Here is a 17,377-nt window from a genome sequence, read left to right on the forward strand (position 1 = left end):
CCAACTTTCCAGGTGGCCTAGTCGGGTTGGAAAGATCTCCTGCAGAGGCAAATGGCAACCCACTCCAGTATTCTTGCCTGGGAGAAATTCCATGGACAGAGGAGCCTGGTGGGCTACAGTCCATGGGGTCGCCGCCAAGAGTGGGACGCAACTGAGAGACTCACACACGCACACGCGCGCGCGCACACACACACACACACACAAGGTCACATGGGGGATCTTGGTCCGGTCCCGCGTTAGTGGTCACTGAAAACAAAGCCTTGGAGTTCAAACCTGAGGAAAATGTACCATATCCGTGGCCATTTGTTTTCAATTCAGAAGCATCCACAGTAACCTTTTCCCCACAACACCTACACTTATTACTACCTCCTGACCTCTGAAACAGATAATGATCAGAAACTTGAGGGGGATTCCTAGAATCTGCTGCAACAAATTATAAAGGGGATTTCATGAAAATCCAGCATTATGATATCTGGTCTCCACTTCTTACTAAATAAAAAGGTGCTTTTAGCACCAGTCCCATCTAGAGACTGAAGAAGGAGCTGTGCAGTATGATTTAAGATAATCTGGAAAGGCCCCACATATGCCAGCCTTTCCCTCTTCCTTGTCTACCTCTCATCCTCCTCTACTCACTCATCTCATCACTCCTGGAATACAAATGCCTTAGGATGGATCCGAATACATTAACTCGGTGGCACTGAGGGTTAAAATCCTGAACCATTCAATATATTAGCTCCAATGGGAAGAAGGTTTCTTTGCAGAAAAGAATATTTATTTGGCTTTGGTATGTGCTAGGAATCATGCTAAGATGATTTACATTTTTCTCACTTAATATTCACTACCCTATCATGTATAGTCTATACAACTGCTTCTCTCTCCACTATATCAAACTACTTCAAAGAAAGGTACTGAAGGGTAACCAACTTGAAATAAGTATCTACTATATACTAGGCACTTTGCCAGTACCTTTAAAATAGTTCAATTTCACTGAGGGGGATAAGCAGTTATAGAACAGACTGCTGCTGCTGCTGCTAAGTCGCTTCAGTTGTGTCCGACTCTGCAACCCCACAGACGGCAGCCCACCAGGCTCCCTCGTCCCTGGGATTCTCCAGGCAAGAACACTGGAGTGGGATGCCATTTCCTTCTCCAATGCATGAAAGTGAAAAGTGAAAAGTGAAAGTGAAGTCGCTCAGTCGTGTCCGACCCTCAGCGATCCCATGGACTGCAGCCTTCTAGGCTCCTCCATCCATGGGATTTTCCAAGCAAGAGTACTGGAGTGGGGTGCCATTGTCTTCTCCAATAGAACAGACTGACAGTACCTCAAAGAGGTACAAGGTATAGAAGGGCAGACCCATATACTACACTCTGTATAGCATGAGAATGTAGAAACCTCAAAAACCCAGGGCTTTCAAGTGGTAAATAAAGTCATCTCTGAGTGTGCAGTGTGTGTGTTTGAAATAGGGAAGAATCAAATTAGAGAGATTCTTTGGGTTATCATAGTTTTATCAGATTATTTATCACCTTATCAAAATTACAGCGGGGAAAGTCCCTGGTGGCCCAGTTGTTAGGAGTCTGCCTGCCAATGCAGGGTTGAATCCCTGGTCCGGGAAGATTCTACATGCCACTGGGCAACTAAGCCCTCATACCACAACTATTAAACACTGAGCCTTCGAGCTCTAGGGGCTTCCCTAGTGGCTCAGAAGGTAAAGAATCTGCCTGCAATGTGGGAGACCAAGGCTCGATCCCTGGGTTGGAAAGACCCCCTGGAGGAGGGCGTGGCCACCCACTCCAGGATTCTTGCCTGGAGAATCCAGGAGGAGCCTCGTGAGTTACAGTCCACGGGGTCGCAGACAGTCTGACAAGACTGAGCGACTGAGCGACTAAGCACACCACAATGAGCTCTAGAACCTGAGGGCTACAACCACTGAGCCCAGGAGCCACAACTACCGAAGCCCTTGAGCTCGAGAGGCCATGCTCGGCAACAAAAGAAACCATCTGCAGTGAGAAGTGCTTTCACCACAACTAAAGAAAGCCCACTTGAAGCAACAAAGACCCAGCACAGCCCAACACTTTTAAAAATTAAAGAAGTTTTAAAAAATAATAAAATTAAGGTAGGAGTGAAAAATTAGATGTAAATTTCTGAGTTTCTCATATAAAACATCTCTGTGTCAAATGAATACAAACTGAATTATCAAATATATATCAGGGGCAATCAATACTCAAATCTAAAGTTTACCAATGAACGCACAAAGACATTTTCAGACTGAAAAACAATCCTGTGATGGCTTCAACTGTTTTATTATATGTACATGTATTTTTTCAGATACATGAATAGCTAATTTGGTTTAAAAGAATCATAAAGTGACCTAAAAACTGATATTTAGCTAATGGAGTATTTAAACTCTCCATATATCGTGGAAATCTATTTTGTTAAGTTTTCTCTAAACCTCAGATCAATTTCAGAAGTTATTATGGACTGAACGTTTGTATCCCCCAGAAATTTATGCTGAAGCTCTAACACCCAAAGAAACAGTATGTGGAAGCGGGCCTTTGGGAAGTAATTATGGCTAGATGAAGTTATGAGGGTGGGGCTCTCACCTTGGGATCAGTGCACTTACAAGAAGAAACACTCAAGAGCTTCATAAGAACCACCAGGGAGTTTGCACACTGCACACACTCTCTCCCCACAAGCACGCACAAAGAGAACACGTGAACTTAACAGGGAGATGGCAGCTGCATACAAGCCAAGAGGAGAGACCTCAGAATGAAACCTACCTTGTCGGCACCTTGATGTTGGAATTTCCAGTCTTCAGACTATGAAAAATAAATTTCTGTTGTTTGAGCCACCCAGTCCACGGCAATGCCAGCTATTACAGAGGTAGAGAGGAACTTTAAGTATCACATACTGAACACCCCTCTTTCACAAAAAGAAAAACGGAAGCCCAGAAAAGGAAAGTGACTTGCCTAGGTTCCAGTCATTTTCACCCCCAAAATTTAGTATTAAAAATATCATTGCTGATATTTATCCTACTAGTTAATAGATTTTAAAAGCAAATTATATGCTATTGTAAAATGAAAACAAAAACAAATTTCAAGTTCAAAAATCAATGTGATTACTGCATTTTTTGCAAATTAAATCATTAATCAAACGGACTTAACAAAATGATCTCTCAATTCTGGCTATGTAGTGTCCTTACCATACAAAGATTTCACAAGGAAACCTTAGCTCACTAAATGAGCAAACTTTTGGAAAGGTCAGGCTTATTCCAATGTGAGTTTCAATATATTAAATCTACCATGAAGTATAATCCAAAGAGAATAAATAACTCTGACTTGCTTATGACTGATTCTCAAAAATCAACAAATATTATTCTCATTCAAAAAATAGCATACAAGCAGTTTCACTGACTCACGAAGGCTCTATTTATAAATCACACAACATGTAGTTTTCACTCACAATTTCAAGCCTGTCTTCCAAAATTTGCAAACAGCTCTTTAATTCAGCCCAGTACATTTTATTAAATACCGTATTAGGATTTTCCCCATTCAGACTCCAGTGAGACTTCTTGTTGAGGACATGGAAGGAAAACCTAATTAGTGCTGCTCCAGTGCATGTAAATTTATTTCATCACGAAAATCCACAGAGTAGGGGTGAGATGCTGTCACAGAACGGCAGACGGATATGGAATGTAAACGGCTCTTTCCTCCACTCTGCCCCTCTCCCACCCCGCCCCTCCAAGTTCCATGGTTGGAAATCATCCTAACATTTTTTTTTAGCCAGGATGTACTAAAATTAGATGGGAACAAAGGACTGACATTTTCATATTAGAGGAGGGGTTGGGAGAAAAATGTGAGCTTGCAGCACCCACTCTCTTCTACATTTAGCCTCTTCGTCCTGACTATTCCCTCAACTCTGAAGCAGCAAGGAACGCAAGGGCAGGGGAGCCAGCAGCCACCCCAGCAGCGCTTCCATTCTGCTACAATCACATCATGATACACTGCTTCATCTCTGTTAATGAAGAGTGATAAATACAGTTCCGGGTCCCCTTACTCAAGCAGAGTATTTCATATTTCTGAGCTCCTCAGATAATATCCAGAGTATGCTAATTGCTGGCTCATGTAAAAATTTTTAGGTATTTGGAGAAACAAATATATTGTCAGATTCACTTTTCTTAAAAAGCTTCTGGATACCATGCACAATGAAGCTCGCTCGCTAACATACTTACTATTTCCTGATGCAGTAATAAAAATACATATTTATAAATATAAGAATTTGTGACTTATTTGGGAAGGATCACTTAAAAACGCAAAAAGTAAATTAAAAAATGAAAAAAGTAGGTTCGTTTTTTAATATCTTCCTCCAATAAACTAGGCAAGTAACTGGGAAATACTTTAAGGCACAATTGATCTCTTGGTCTAAAGTCTTTCTTACAATGGTATCAGCATGACAAAAGTACATTCTGCCGCCTCTGCGCCCCAGTTTTTGAAGTTCTACTCCATAAAAGCAGGACAGTGATACATTCAAGTCTTGAGAATTATTCCTATCTTTTTAATTTGGTTTCTCTGGGCCTAAACCACAGGTCCATACAGTGGCAGCTTAAAATGCAGTTAGAGAAGTCCTTTTAATGATTAGTTTAATGCACTGTGTTGTAGAGATTTTTAAAACTCAGTAAGTACCGACTCAAACTCTTCTTTTTTTCCCTCTGGTTACTGGAGCCCATCTTGACATCTAAGCTGGAAATGAATGATCTTTCAACAACACTCCAGGGATTTTGCTAAGGTCATATTCAATCATTCATTAGGCTTCTTACCCCTCGCTTTTCAGAGTTCCATTGTAGAGCTGGTTTTATTCAGCATTTATGTAGCCTGTGGGCTTGGGTATTTGTCTGCTTAATGTTGAGTTTCATTTCTATGGCCCTAACATAGGAATCCACCAATTGACCAAAGAATCTCCAACTATTCTTTTACTTTTCTAACAAATTGCATGGTATGTATGAAGAATAAATTAGCATTAATTTTCTTCTATTAACTGTTAATAAAACACGCTCATGTGTTCCCCCCCTCTTTAAGGACATCTCTGTTTTCTGCCTAGCCAAGAGAAATGACAGGGTTTCCTAATTTTTTCCCCCCGATGGAATTGTCCTTCAACCTACCACACTCCTCACCTCCCACAATCAAGACTCCAGGTCACAGGCAGCCTCCTTCCTGTGAAGTGCACTAGACAAGACTCCTTTCAGACCCCAGCAACACCCCTCGGCACCCCTCCTCCTCCACACACACACAATTAGCTAAAGAGGTTACTATAGTGGAACACAAGATGCTTGGTCTCTTGCTCTCAGAGCAGAAGGCTGTCTCTGGAGCACATACCTTCTGTCTAGCTCACAGTGCTAACAACAGGGAATCAAACCCAAGTGTCCCCACAGGGGTAGAATGCTGATGTAGAGAGAAACTCATTTTTCACACTCATGTACCTTTTCATCATAGGCTTCCAGATACACACACACACACAAATAAATAAAATTATTTAAGAGAACATAAATCAAAGTCTATTCACATTGGCAGGGATACTCTATTTCTTTGCATATCAGTTTAAGAACAATTATCTCAAAGCCACATAAAACCTAATTATTCATCTGGGTTCTTTAAAATTAAGGTTTCTATTATACTCTGGATGAATGTGAATGAAAGTCAACATATAGATAATGTGTTACAGTATCAAGAAAATTTAAAAATAAATGAATTGAAACACATTATTCATATAAAGACTAAAAGTCTTTCATGTATGTTTACCTCCCTCCTTCCCCCAAAATAAACAGAAAATTGCACACATACCACAGATGAAGAAAAGGCAAACTCATTGCCACTATAAAGGGAAAAGAATCATTCAAGGACAGTTTGTACTTATTTTAAAATGGCTTTAGTCTAGCTGCCAAGAGTAGTGTCAGGTTTGATTCTCAGATACATAAACACTAGGCCCAAAAAGCAACTCTACCTTGTGCACCTGGCTTAAAACAAAATGTTCTGAAAACTTTCCCTTTGTTAATTGGTGTAACTCACCCATTGAGGCCTCCAATCCCTTTGGACTTGCACACACACTTCCTACACACAGAAGTGGACTGTTATGCGGCAATAACATCATCGTGAAAAGCAACAATTCTGTGCAGGCTCCACAGAGAAATCTTGTTTGCATTTCAAACAAGTCTTCTCAAAATAAGGGTGTCTTTTGATGAAATAAAATTACAATTCCAACTTCTTGCCCAGATAAAACAGCATTCACTACATAACCTACTGCTCCCTTTTAGAACGGCATGATTTCCTTCGCAGTTACCCACATATCCATATGACATATCAAAACTAAGTTTGATAATAACGTGTTTATGACTTGTTCCAGTAACTTGGGGCCTGGTTTTGAAAGTGTGGTATTATTTGAAAATATTAATAATTTATTGTTAGCATCTTTGGACCTTCCATTTGTCCTGATTTCAATCTCCGAGAAGCTGGCTTCCAGCAGGATTAAACTGCTAAGAAGAGATGACAACTCCCCTTTCCTAACCTTATCAACAGTCCCATGATTCTCCTGCCAAAAGTCCTACATCTCTGCAAACGGAACACACATACCCCCACAATAGTGACTCAAGGAGCTTTTCAACAAAGGCGCTCTCCAACTATCAGTGAATCAAACTCAATGTCTTAGTCTGGTTTTCACAGAAAGCCTGTTTTGCTCCACTGATGCTTCACAATAGCATAAACTTAACAACTCAGAATTCTAAAAGAGTACCTACACACTAATATGGTATTTAAAATCAAGAAATATTAACCTGGAAAACAACAAAGACAAGATCACTTCAATAAATTATATAACACTGTTTCTATGGTTTAAGATCCTGAGTCTAGTTTATAACATCAACACAATTAATTTTATATGTTTAAATCACATATATCTTAATTTTTATAATTAAAATTTTTTATTTTAATTTTCACATATATATTAAAAATTAAAATTTAATTTTTAAACAACAAAATTTTATTTTATTTCTCATGTTTTCATGTTAAAAATTAAAGCTTTTCCAAAAGTGTTATTTGTGTTGAAAGTTTATGGAAATGTATTCAATTATCCGGTGCAAGGCAGATAGTTATCTTAATGATTGATTAATGTTGATCTAAACCAAACTACCCTTCTCTTCCCCTTGTCTCCCTCCAGACAAAAATGAAAAGAAAAAGGGTGTAATGCTAGACTTGCTCAGTACTGGAAAAGCATTTGCTAAACAAACAAAAATTCTGTTTGTTTTATAACCCAACAAGACCCAAAGGCTGCAAATCATAAACACTATTATCATTTTTTAAAAACCTGTATTATGACTCCAATATTAAAACATCAGCCCATAGACAAAATGGCAGTGAGGATTAATAAAACTTATTTTTTCAAAAACGATCATAAATAAACTGTTTCTCTTGCTGATCAGTGCCTAACTAGAACATCTTGTCTCCAGAGCCCTGAGGATGTATATATGTAAAACTTACACCACCTTTGACAGAAAAATGACATAATTCAGTTCTTGATTAGCCAGTCTTGTAAGACAAGTAGGGAGACAGTGAAAATTAATGACGGATGACTCACTATTCTCACAGTCCACCAACCAACAGTCACTAACAAGGAGCTGCAGAGCCACTAAAAATAACTGCTCAACTTCTCTGACAGAATTTTCGGTGTACCAGTCCTGGTTCCCCTAATGAACTGTAAATGCTGTAACGGCAGAAACTTATCCCTGGGAAGCAAACTACTAGAGACAGGCTTTAGAGGCAGACCCAGAGAGGAGCCCTGGCTCCATCCTGTACTAACTGTCTGATGTGTAGAAACAGGAATAAGTAATACGCGCCTGCAGAAGATACTGAGGGAATTCAATGCCTCCGGAAGACAACGCAGCCAGACACAGTGCCAGCCGCTAACAGTGCCTCTCAGCTGTCTTTCCTCCTGCTCCCACAGTGTACAGAAAGCCATCAGCCAAAACAAAGCTCAGTAAATACTTCTTGATCAACTGATATATTTATCTGATTTTAATTACACACGTAGGGGCTGAGACATTTTCTCAGATATTAAAGCATTAAAAAAAATCACCATTCAACCCAAAATATCACACTTAGTATGTTTTATAATAGTCCAATAAAAAATTAAGAAAGTCATTTGGCTTATTAGTCTGACCCTGGAATAGCTTGATCAAATCTTCATAAATAGCTATATTCAATTCACCTTTACCGAGGTGCAAAAATCAAGGATACGAGCTTTCTGTAAATTCATTTACTGCTTTTAAGTTTTAGCTGTTCAGCAGTTACAGGAATTATTTTTTTAATCTGAAAGAGAAATATTTACATCTCAAATACAAAAGAAAATTTTAAAATTATTCTTGGTTGATCTCTAAAACCCAACCACTTACATGCTCACAATGTTTTTTTTAACAACCCATTACTTCTCCTCAAAATGTGCATCCTGTATACTCACTAAACATTCACTTGCGCTTGCATTTTCTGTGTCAGGTTTACTTTGATGTAGAGCTTCTTAAAAAGACACTAACTGAGTCTGTCCAGTGAAAAGCCTCATGTTTTTTGGAAAACCAACGCTGCTACACTGTTTCCAGATCGGCCTCCAAAGCTGAACTTGGGTGTGGGCAGCTCTTCGAAAAGTTCAAATCCTGCCAAAGTTAAAACACTTTCATTAGGGACTGACTCCCACAGTGAAGGGATGTTTGTATTAACAAAGTACCTTAGAACCTTTCATAAAACTACATGATTCCAAACTGCATTGTGACTAAACTTCACTTTATGATTTTCAATTCTACACTATGTGTATATGTATATACACTCCAAAACACTGAAATCAACAAGCAACAGACAAAATTCAACTGAAGAAAAGAAGCTTTCCATCCATCCCTCATTTCCTTCACTTCCTTTTCATCATCCCTTCATGCATAGGGCTTTCCTCAATGGCTCAGCAGGTAAAGAATCTGCTTGCAATGCAGGAGATACAGGAGATGCGGGTTCAATCCCTGGATTGGGAAGATCCCCTGAAGGAGTATTCTTGGCTGGGAAATCCCACAGACAGAGAAGCCTGGTGGGTACAGTCCATGGGGTCACAAAGGTTTTAACACGACTGAGTGACTAAGACACATGCACTGTTACCATTAAGCACGCAAACCCTACACCTCCATCAGCCTCCTTAACCATCCAGTTGTAGGCAGCTTATCATGTGTTGAGGTCTTACCATGCATCAGGTACTGTTTTGAGTGCTTTCTACATATAATTCAATTAATCCATATCAGATATATAAAAGCACTTTAACATAGGAAAGTTAAATAATGAGGAAATAAAAATGACAAAGTTCTGGAGATGGATGGGGGTGACAGGGTGATGGCTGCACAATAATGAGCATGTACTTAAGGCCTCAGAACTGAACACTTAAAAATGGCTAAATGGTAAATTTTATGTCATATATATTTTACTACAGTAAAAAAACAGTTCGAACCCAAGATACAGACCCAAACTGAACTCAACTTGGGAAGAGAAGGAAGTAGTAACTGCCAAAGCAGTGCAGGGTTGATTCTTTTTTTTCCCCACTTAACGTGGATTCAAACATTCTGGTTCAAGTCCCACCTCCACCACTTACTAGATGGCAGGTTATTAGGTGAAGGTCAATTTACCTCATCCAGAATCTTCAATTTCTACGCAAGAAGGTTACAGGTATCACTGCCCTAATTCACTTTCAGTGATTTTGTAAAGATCAAAATAAGATAATGTGGTGTTCTCCTAAACTATAAAACAAAATGGAAATTTAATGTTATTATTCTGTTTTTAAAAAATAAGACAAATAAGGGTGGGTGGCAGTTTACCATGGTTTTCTCTCACGATGGGACTAGCAGTTTGGGAGAAACTTTTTTTTCTTTTGGGGAAGGAGATGCCTATATTTTCTAAGTTTCCATGCCTGAGCTAAGGCTCAAATAACTCTTGTAAACAGAAAAAAATGCTTAAAAGGATATATACTATTGTATTAATTGGTTTTTTATACTTTTCTTCATAGTTCATATTCGTAACCAGGGTTCACCAAATCTTAATAAATAACTAGATATTAAAATGCTAATTAATAACTGTAAAAAAAAAAAATAACCGTAAGAAAACCTTCCCAAAGAAGGTCAGGCCTTTTAAATAATATATTTTAATGCTAAAAAAATGGAGCCACTGTGGTGGATACATGCGGACATGCCCCTATCTGTTTTCTGAAATTGTGTTTCAAATACTTCATAATAAAAATTTTCCAAAGAAAATGGAGCTGTCTGTGTAAATTTTCTAGAACTAATCTTTTAACTCCCTGGACTAACATTCAGTAGATAATACATCAAAGTGTTAAAAGTGGTTGTATACCAGAGATAATTAATTTTAATTGTTATAATCTATGTACTTATGTGTTGGGGTTACTGATATTTTCAAATGTTTTCCATAATGAATCTAGGTTACTTTTGTTGTAAGACAGGTTTCTGAGTTTTTTTAATTCCCTAGTTGTAACAAAGTCAAGTTCCTTGGACATCAAATTAGAGTATCCTAGTGTCTGGCAAATGATTAAGCAATCTTAACCTAAACAAATACCACCACCAAATATTTATATAATAGGGCTATAAAGGAAAAATTCATTTCAACAGATTTATGAACATTTACATTTCAAATTAGGAAAGAAGCAGAAAACCTGAAAAAATTAGCGAAGCAAGCTTTATTCTGTGCAAAAGGGACCACAGAAGCCAATCTTAAACCCCAGTGAGAAGCCCCTCGGCAGTGATGCATAGCAGTGTCCTGTGGCTAACTCCAAAAACCATTTTCTAAGAGAAGAAAAATGTTTTCAGTGTATATAATTATTTCTTTAACATTTCCTGTGGCAACATTTCGCTTATTTAAATTCTGCATTAAGTTCTGAAACTGAACATAAGCTAAAGAATTTACTTAGTAGTTCTCAAAGACAGATTTTTAAGCACTCTTTACCAGGCTGAAGTCTGTTCCTCATTATCAAAGACAGACAAATATGTTTTTGTCTGGTGGTTTCAAGGGTAAAAGAGAACACCTGTATTTAAAAACCAGGAAAGGAACTTGCCCTACACAGTGTAACACTGAGCATTTATTAAAACTGTCAAGCTTCAGGAAAAAAGACTATTGGTACAGGGCCTCAACAGTTCTAAAGGAAACAAATCTAACATAGAAGATAATAAAATTAATGACATGAAATAAAAGACAATAAATCACATCATTCTTGTTTTCCAGAGGCAGCAATAATGAAGCCTCAAGCTCTCATTTCAAGCTTCAAACACTTCAAGTTTTACATTATATAACCTGCCAAAGCCATCGAATGCACACAGAAGGACATGTGTTAGGTGTTCTCCCTCCTACTGCCTATTCCCTCACTACCAAAAGAAAACAAACTCTGAGATGAAGCACACGCAACATAGTTATAAGTCCATTTCCCGCTAGCTTGTGACAACTGAAGTTCAAAATTTAACCACAAATTTAGTACCATGTCACTTATTAATACTCCATCCTGAAAATTCTTCCCATTCCTTAAAAAAAAACCCTTAATACTAACCTGAAATGGAGTGTAAGGAGAAACCAAGCAAACATCTCGCTATAGAGTCTCAAGGTACTTTCCAGAAAGGCCTGTGTACCGCATGAGTAAGTGACAGGTGAAATAACCCTTCAACCATGCAAGGAGCAGTCTGCCAAAGCTCAAAGTATTCGCGTATGGATTAAAGATTCTCACAAGATTCCCATTTAGTAGACACAGTACTAATTATACTTTGCTAATTGGGGGGAAAAAAAATGTTCCTGTCTTGGCACCAAAATCTTGCAAAAAAGTAGATTTCCTCAAGAATTAATACGCAGTAATTCTTCTAAATTCCTATGTTTTGCTTCTATGCAATGTCAAAAAAAAAAAGAATATACACTTAAAACAAGAAGAAAAATCCTCAACACCTAAATGAGCACCAGTATCCACAGAATCCACACTCTCACCATATAAGACTTTAAAAAACACTAATACCACCTGCATTATTACTATTATTACTAATTACTGGTATATCAGTGCACTGAATTCAGAAGCACAATATATGTGCTTTCTTTGTTTTGATTCTCTAAATAAGAGATTATACAGCTTAAATAAAGAACTTAATTTTTACAGGCTCATAAATTTTAGTACTTAACTGCCAGAATTTCTTGGAAAATTTTACAAAGGACTCTGGATCTCAACCAATATTATTTCTTTGTTCTTTGAATATACAGTTAAAAGTACTGCCATGGTTATTAACAAAGAAGAAAAGCAGGCAACTCCCACAAACAGAAAAGTAAAACACTGTAACACCAAGAAAAAAACCTATTTGAGTGCGTTCAACGTGAGGTAAGAACACATTTAAACAATATACAGCCATTTACCTTCACTGAATTCATCTAGCAACTCTTCCTTGGTCCAATTACATGAGGTTATTAGAAAAAAGCCTTTCACTTTCAACACTCTGGAGAGAGATTCCACATATTGTTTCCTCTTCTCAATTGCGTTGTCAGGATTAAGGCTTATGGCATCAAAAGTCCCTTTGTCAATACAAATATGAAATCCAGACAACTTTGTGGAAGGGTTCAAAAAGTCTTCTACCTATATTAAAAATCAATGTCTATGTGAAACAATCCACACACAATCTTTACTGAATTTAAGTAACAATCTGTAAAAAGTGATAGATAAAAGGAGCAATTAATTACAATGGCATTTTACATATAATAAACATATTTTCAACTTTACAGCTAACTTTTATGTGCTTCATTCCAAGATCATTAAAGCTAAGATTGGTAAGCAAGACTGACAGTGCTTCCTGGACATTCCAAATCTCTACAAATTTGGAAACAAATCAAAGCCAGGTGTACTGCCTAATAACACCAGCACATAATGGAACTCACAAGCCCAGTTTATGAAAAAGTTATTTCTGTTGAAAAGCAGAATATTTGACATATTTTTTAAATGACAAAAAAGTATCTGGAACTCAAATAGGTCACTGGAAATGTGATGACTTTTAGCAGATATTATTAGTTGTCTGACCTGAAGTAAACATGGTAAATCAAAAGTTGTATTGCCTTGACTCAGCAGCTTACAAAGCAACTACAACAAATAGCACAAAGCTTAAGAAATTAAAGGACTGTTTAAACTGCAATTACCTAACTTTTCAAATATCATGCATTTCAGATTTTGAAAGTCATGTATCATTCATCTCATTCATTTTCAATAATTTACTGATACTTCAGAAGCATCTGGAATAGTGATCTGCCTCAATTTCATAAAATATTCAAAATAATTTGCCAACAAAATTAATTCTGAAAAGCTACTTTGAAAAATTAAGCAGTTTGTGATTATTCATATAAACAAAATAATTATAAATGGTGTATTATCTAAAACTCTGTTATTGTTTGACTTTAAAATGTGTACTGTATGTTTCCATACACTCAAACATAGGCTTCCCACTCCCACCCCACATCATTCCACCTGAGGCAAAACCATGACTACCCCTCCTAAGAGTCAAGTCTGGAGAAGTTTCTATCCTAAATGCCTGTATAAAAGTATTCATGTATACAACAGATAGTTCATAGACACCTATGACATGTAGGAACATTTCAGGCTCTGGGACTATAACTGCAAACAAAACAAAAGATCTCTGTATGAGAATATATCTCATATTCTCTAAAAGGAGAGGCAACCAATAAATAAGTTAACCACATTATTTCAGATAAAGTGCTATGAAGAGAAAAATAAAGACATTGAGTGATTAGGAAGAGAAATGTTTTGGAAAAGTAGTCAGGCAAGACCTCTTTAAGAAGGTGATATTTGAGAAGAGATCAGAATGATGAGAATGAGCCAAACAAACTAAGATCTGGGGCAAGAACATTCTAGGCAGAGAGCAGCAGGAATAAAGATTGGAGAAAAACAAGGCTGAAACGTATCAGGAGCAGAAAGAAAGTCAGAGTGACTAGAGTATTACTGATAAAGATGGAAAGGGGTAAAAACCAAGGGGCTCTCTCTGTAAGGCTGGGTGGGGGTTCAGATTCCATTCTAAATGCAATGGGCAAGTGTTCGGAGGCTGATTTACACTTTAAAAAAATAACTCAGACCTGGGGCTCTGTAACAACCTAGAGTGGTGGGATGGGGAGGGAGGTGGGAGGGAGGTTCAAGAGGGAAGGAACATATATATACCTAGGGCTGATTCATGCTGATGTCTGGCGGAAACCAACACAATATTGTGAAGCAATTATCCTTCAATTAAAAATAAATTTAATTATATATATATATATAAATAAAATAACTCTGGCTGCTCTGTGGTAATGCACAGCAGAGTGGTAAGAGTAGAATTGGGAAGGCCAAGTAAGAGGCTGCTGATGGTGGTTTGGATCTAGGAGGCAACAGTGGAAATATTAAGGAATGACACATTTTCTCAAATATTCTAAAGATAAAACCAACAAAATCGTTTCTAGGATTATTTTTTCAGCAGCACCTCACAGCTTTTGAGATCTTAGTTTCCCAATCAGGGACTGAACCAGGAGAGCATTAAGTCCTAATCACTGGACCACCAGGGAATTCCTGGCTGTTGAATAAAAAGGAAAGAGTGGGATGGGGATGAGAGTTAGTGGGAAGGCAAACGGAGAAACCAAGAGTTTCATTTTGGACTAATTAATAGGCTATTAGTTATCTAAGTGGAACTATAGAATATGCAGCGTTTCTGGAGTTCAGAGGAGAAGCCCAGGATAAAAATGTAAATGCACATGTCGTCATCTCCTCACAGATCAGAGGGCAAAATAAGTAATCTTTAGGGCATTATACCAATTTATGCATTTACAAATTTTTTATCTGGTTAATCCAAAGTTAGCTATTATTCGTGTGTATTTGCAAAAAAAGAGAGACAGAAAGGCAAAATAAACATACTTGAACATAAGAGGAAGAGGAGAAAATAAGTTCCTCAAACTGACTAGACTGAAAATTTTAATACTGTTACTTAAAAAGTTATCATTTTGGATTATTTATGATTGATCCTTAATTTATGAGTTTAAGGATGTCAGCAAATTACTACACATCAGACACATTTAAACTTTATAACTTATTATAAATAAAAATAACAATGGCAGCAATATAAATAATAGTTACCTTCAACTTAATGTTAGATAAACCTTCTTTTTCTATAATACTTCCAGAAAGCTGTATTGCAGACGGAGAATAATCAATTCCAGTAACATCAGAGAAACCAAATTTTGCCTGGAGACAGATAATTTTATACTTTAGTTTTCTAAAATTTTAAATACTGTTTTACCTATGAGTTATAATATTCTGTTAGGACCCAGACTGTTTTATTTTATTAATACATCAAATGACATGTACCCTCTAATAGTATAACATGTTTAAATTTTATTATAGAATCTAAATAGAAACTAAAAGTTTAAATTCATATAATGTGACAATTTATTTGCTTTTACAATATTTGGTTTTTTTTTCATAAGAAATTCATTTTCTCAAAGACAATGAGAATATATGTGTATTTCTGTCCTAAAGCAGAAAAAGGTAGTATTAATTTCCAATACTGATATGCTCCAATTCACACATAAATCTGTCATAAATTTTTCTTAACACAATTAAGTTAATGAATAAATTAAATGCATATGTAGTAAGTCCTTGCTTTTAAAATTTTTCCTTGAGTGCAATTATAAATCACGTAATTCTCCACCAACCATGTGACTATTAACCACCTTCCATTTGTACAGTATTTTTAAAATAGTTCACACATTCCAGTAGACCTTTACAAAAAACCTGTCATACACTGGGCAGGTATTAATATCCCCAAAGAGTTAAAGAAAGCTCAGTGAACTAAAGAGTTTTGAAACTAAACCTGCAATCCAGCTGTTTACTAACCCATTAACCCATGGAAGGGTGCGAGGTGTGAGAAGCCTAAGGCCAGAAGCATGATGATGGCCTCTGGTCTTCAGCTCTAACTATGCTGAACATTGTCAGACCATTCAGGCTAAAGGCAATTTCAAAGGAAATCTGAAGAAGAAAAGAAGTTGCAAAGTAAAGCATAGCCTGAAATTCTCTTCCTGCTTTTTGCCAGTCATTGAAGACTTACCTAGACTTTTCAACTCTAAGTGACTAGTTCCTAGTCTAAACTCAACCCAACAATTATTCTCCACAGAGCACTTTTTTTCTCTTTGATCACTTTTATTTTCAGTCTTAAGATCTAGTATCAAAAAAAAATAATCTAATATCCCTTCTTTGATGCCAACCTCCTATTCTTTTAGTGATCTCAATTCGCATTCTTTAACAGCTTCGTTTTCTCCCCGTTTCCCTCACTTCCTTCTCTATCAGACCTAGAATGCAGGATGATTCTGTCAATTGACTCTTAACTAGTTCCTGCTTCTCCACACTTGTTTACTCTTCCCTTGGACTGTATAAGAAGCATACACAGACATTTTAAGTTCCTAGAACATTCATTCTCAAACTATTGCCAACATTTTTCACATTCAGTTTCTGGCACTCAGTGAGAAATAAGCAGACATTCAAGGGAATAATAAATGACCAAAAACTAAGAGGGAAAAACTTATATTAGGAAAAGGCCCAAAGCAGATTCAAATAAAAGAATGATCAGAAACAGATACTTAATGCAACTTCCCTATCAGTACAGTGGTTAAGACTCTGCACATCCACTGTAGGGGGAAGCCCTGGTAGGGGAACTAAGATCCCACATGCCACAGTCAAAGCAAAAAACAAAAAAGAATGAAACAAATCCTTAAAACACTGAAATAAATGACAATCTGGGGAATTGTAACAGAACTGAAACCTATAACAAAGAACCATACAAATAAGAAAAATTTTAAATGAAATAATTAAATTAAGAAATTCAAGGGTGGGCTTGATGGCAGACTGGACACAAACACAAAAAATACTGAAGTGGAAGAAAGGTCAGAAGAAAATGCCACTGTTAAGCACAGAATGACAGAAGGATGGAAAATTAACAACAGGAAAGAACATAAAAGATAGAATATGGCACAGAGTATTAAGATCTAAATACATATAACAGTCTTAGAAAAGGAGGAAATAAAAATAGGGCAGAAGAGAAAATGACATATGACTGAGAATTTCCTAGTTCTGACAAAGTATCTGAAGCCACAGATTCAAGAAGCACTATAAACTCAAGGCACAATAAAAACAAAGATAATACAGTATAACATACATCTGACACAATATACAATTTATATTATATATAAATAGTATAATATATCTGATGAAAACCAAAAACAGAAAAATCTCAAAATCATTCAGGGAGTGGGGTGG

General features: G+C 36.9%; 1 protein-coding gene across 9 annotated transcripts in view; it reads right to left on the reverse strand.

The window, feature by feature from the left end:
• Nucleotides 1-17,377, reverse strand: part of EEF1AKMT2 (EEF1A lysine methyltransferase 2) — a 70,809-nt gene that overhangs the window by 40,040 nt on the left and 13,392 nt on the right. For 5 of the 9 annotated variants that reach the window (XR_015155503.1, XR_015155504.1, XR_015155505.1 and 2 more), the window contains exons 4-7: nucleotides 15,203-15,310; nucleotides 12,457-12,673; nucleotides 8,498-8,687; nucleotides 2,776-2,867 (exon numbers count right to left, since the gene is read on the reverse strand). Coding sequence is in view for 4 of the 9 variants with exons in the window: in XM_086378329.1 (XP_086234455.1) it covers nucleotides 8,593-8,687; nucleotides 12,457-12,673; nucleotides 15,203-15,310 (420 nt within the window). In the remaining 5 variants the exon portion in view is untranslated. Of the gene's footprint in view, nucleotides 1-2,775; nucleotides 2,868-8,022; nucleotides 8,688-12,456; nucleotides 12,674-15,202; nucleotides 15,311-17,377 lie in introns of those variants that run through there. The other 4 variants (XM_086378332.1, XM_086378330.1, XM_086378329.1 and 1 more) reach the window with 3 other exon arrangements.

This window comes from Bos grunniens, chromosome 26, assembly GCF_055505025.1.
Source record: "Bos grunniens cultivar Pamir isolate PY7600 chromosome 26, Bosgru_T2T1.0, whole genome shotgun sequence".
Classification (NCBI taxonomy): Eukaryota; Metazoa; Chordata; class Mammalia; order Artiodactyla; family Bovidae; genus Bos; species Bos grunniens.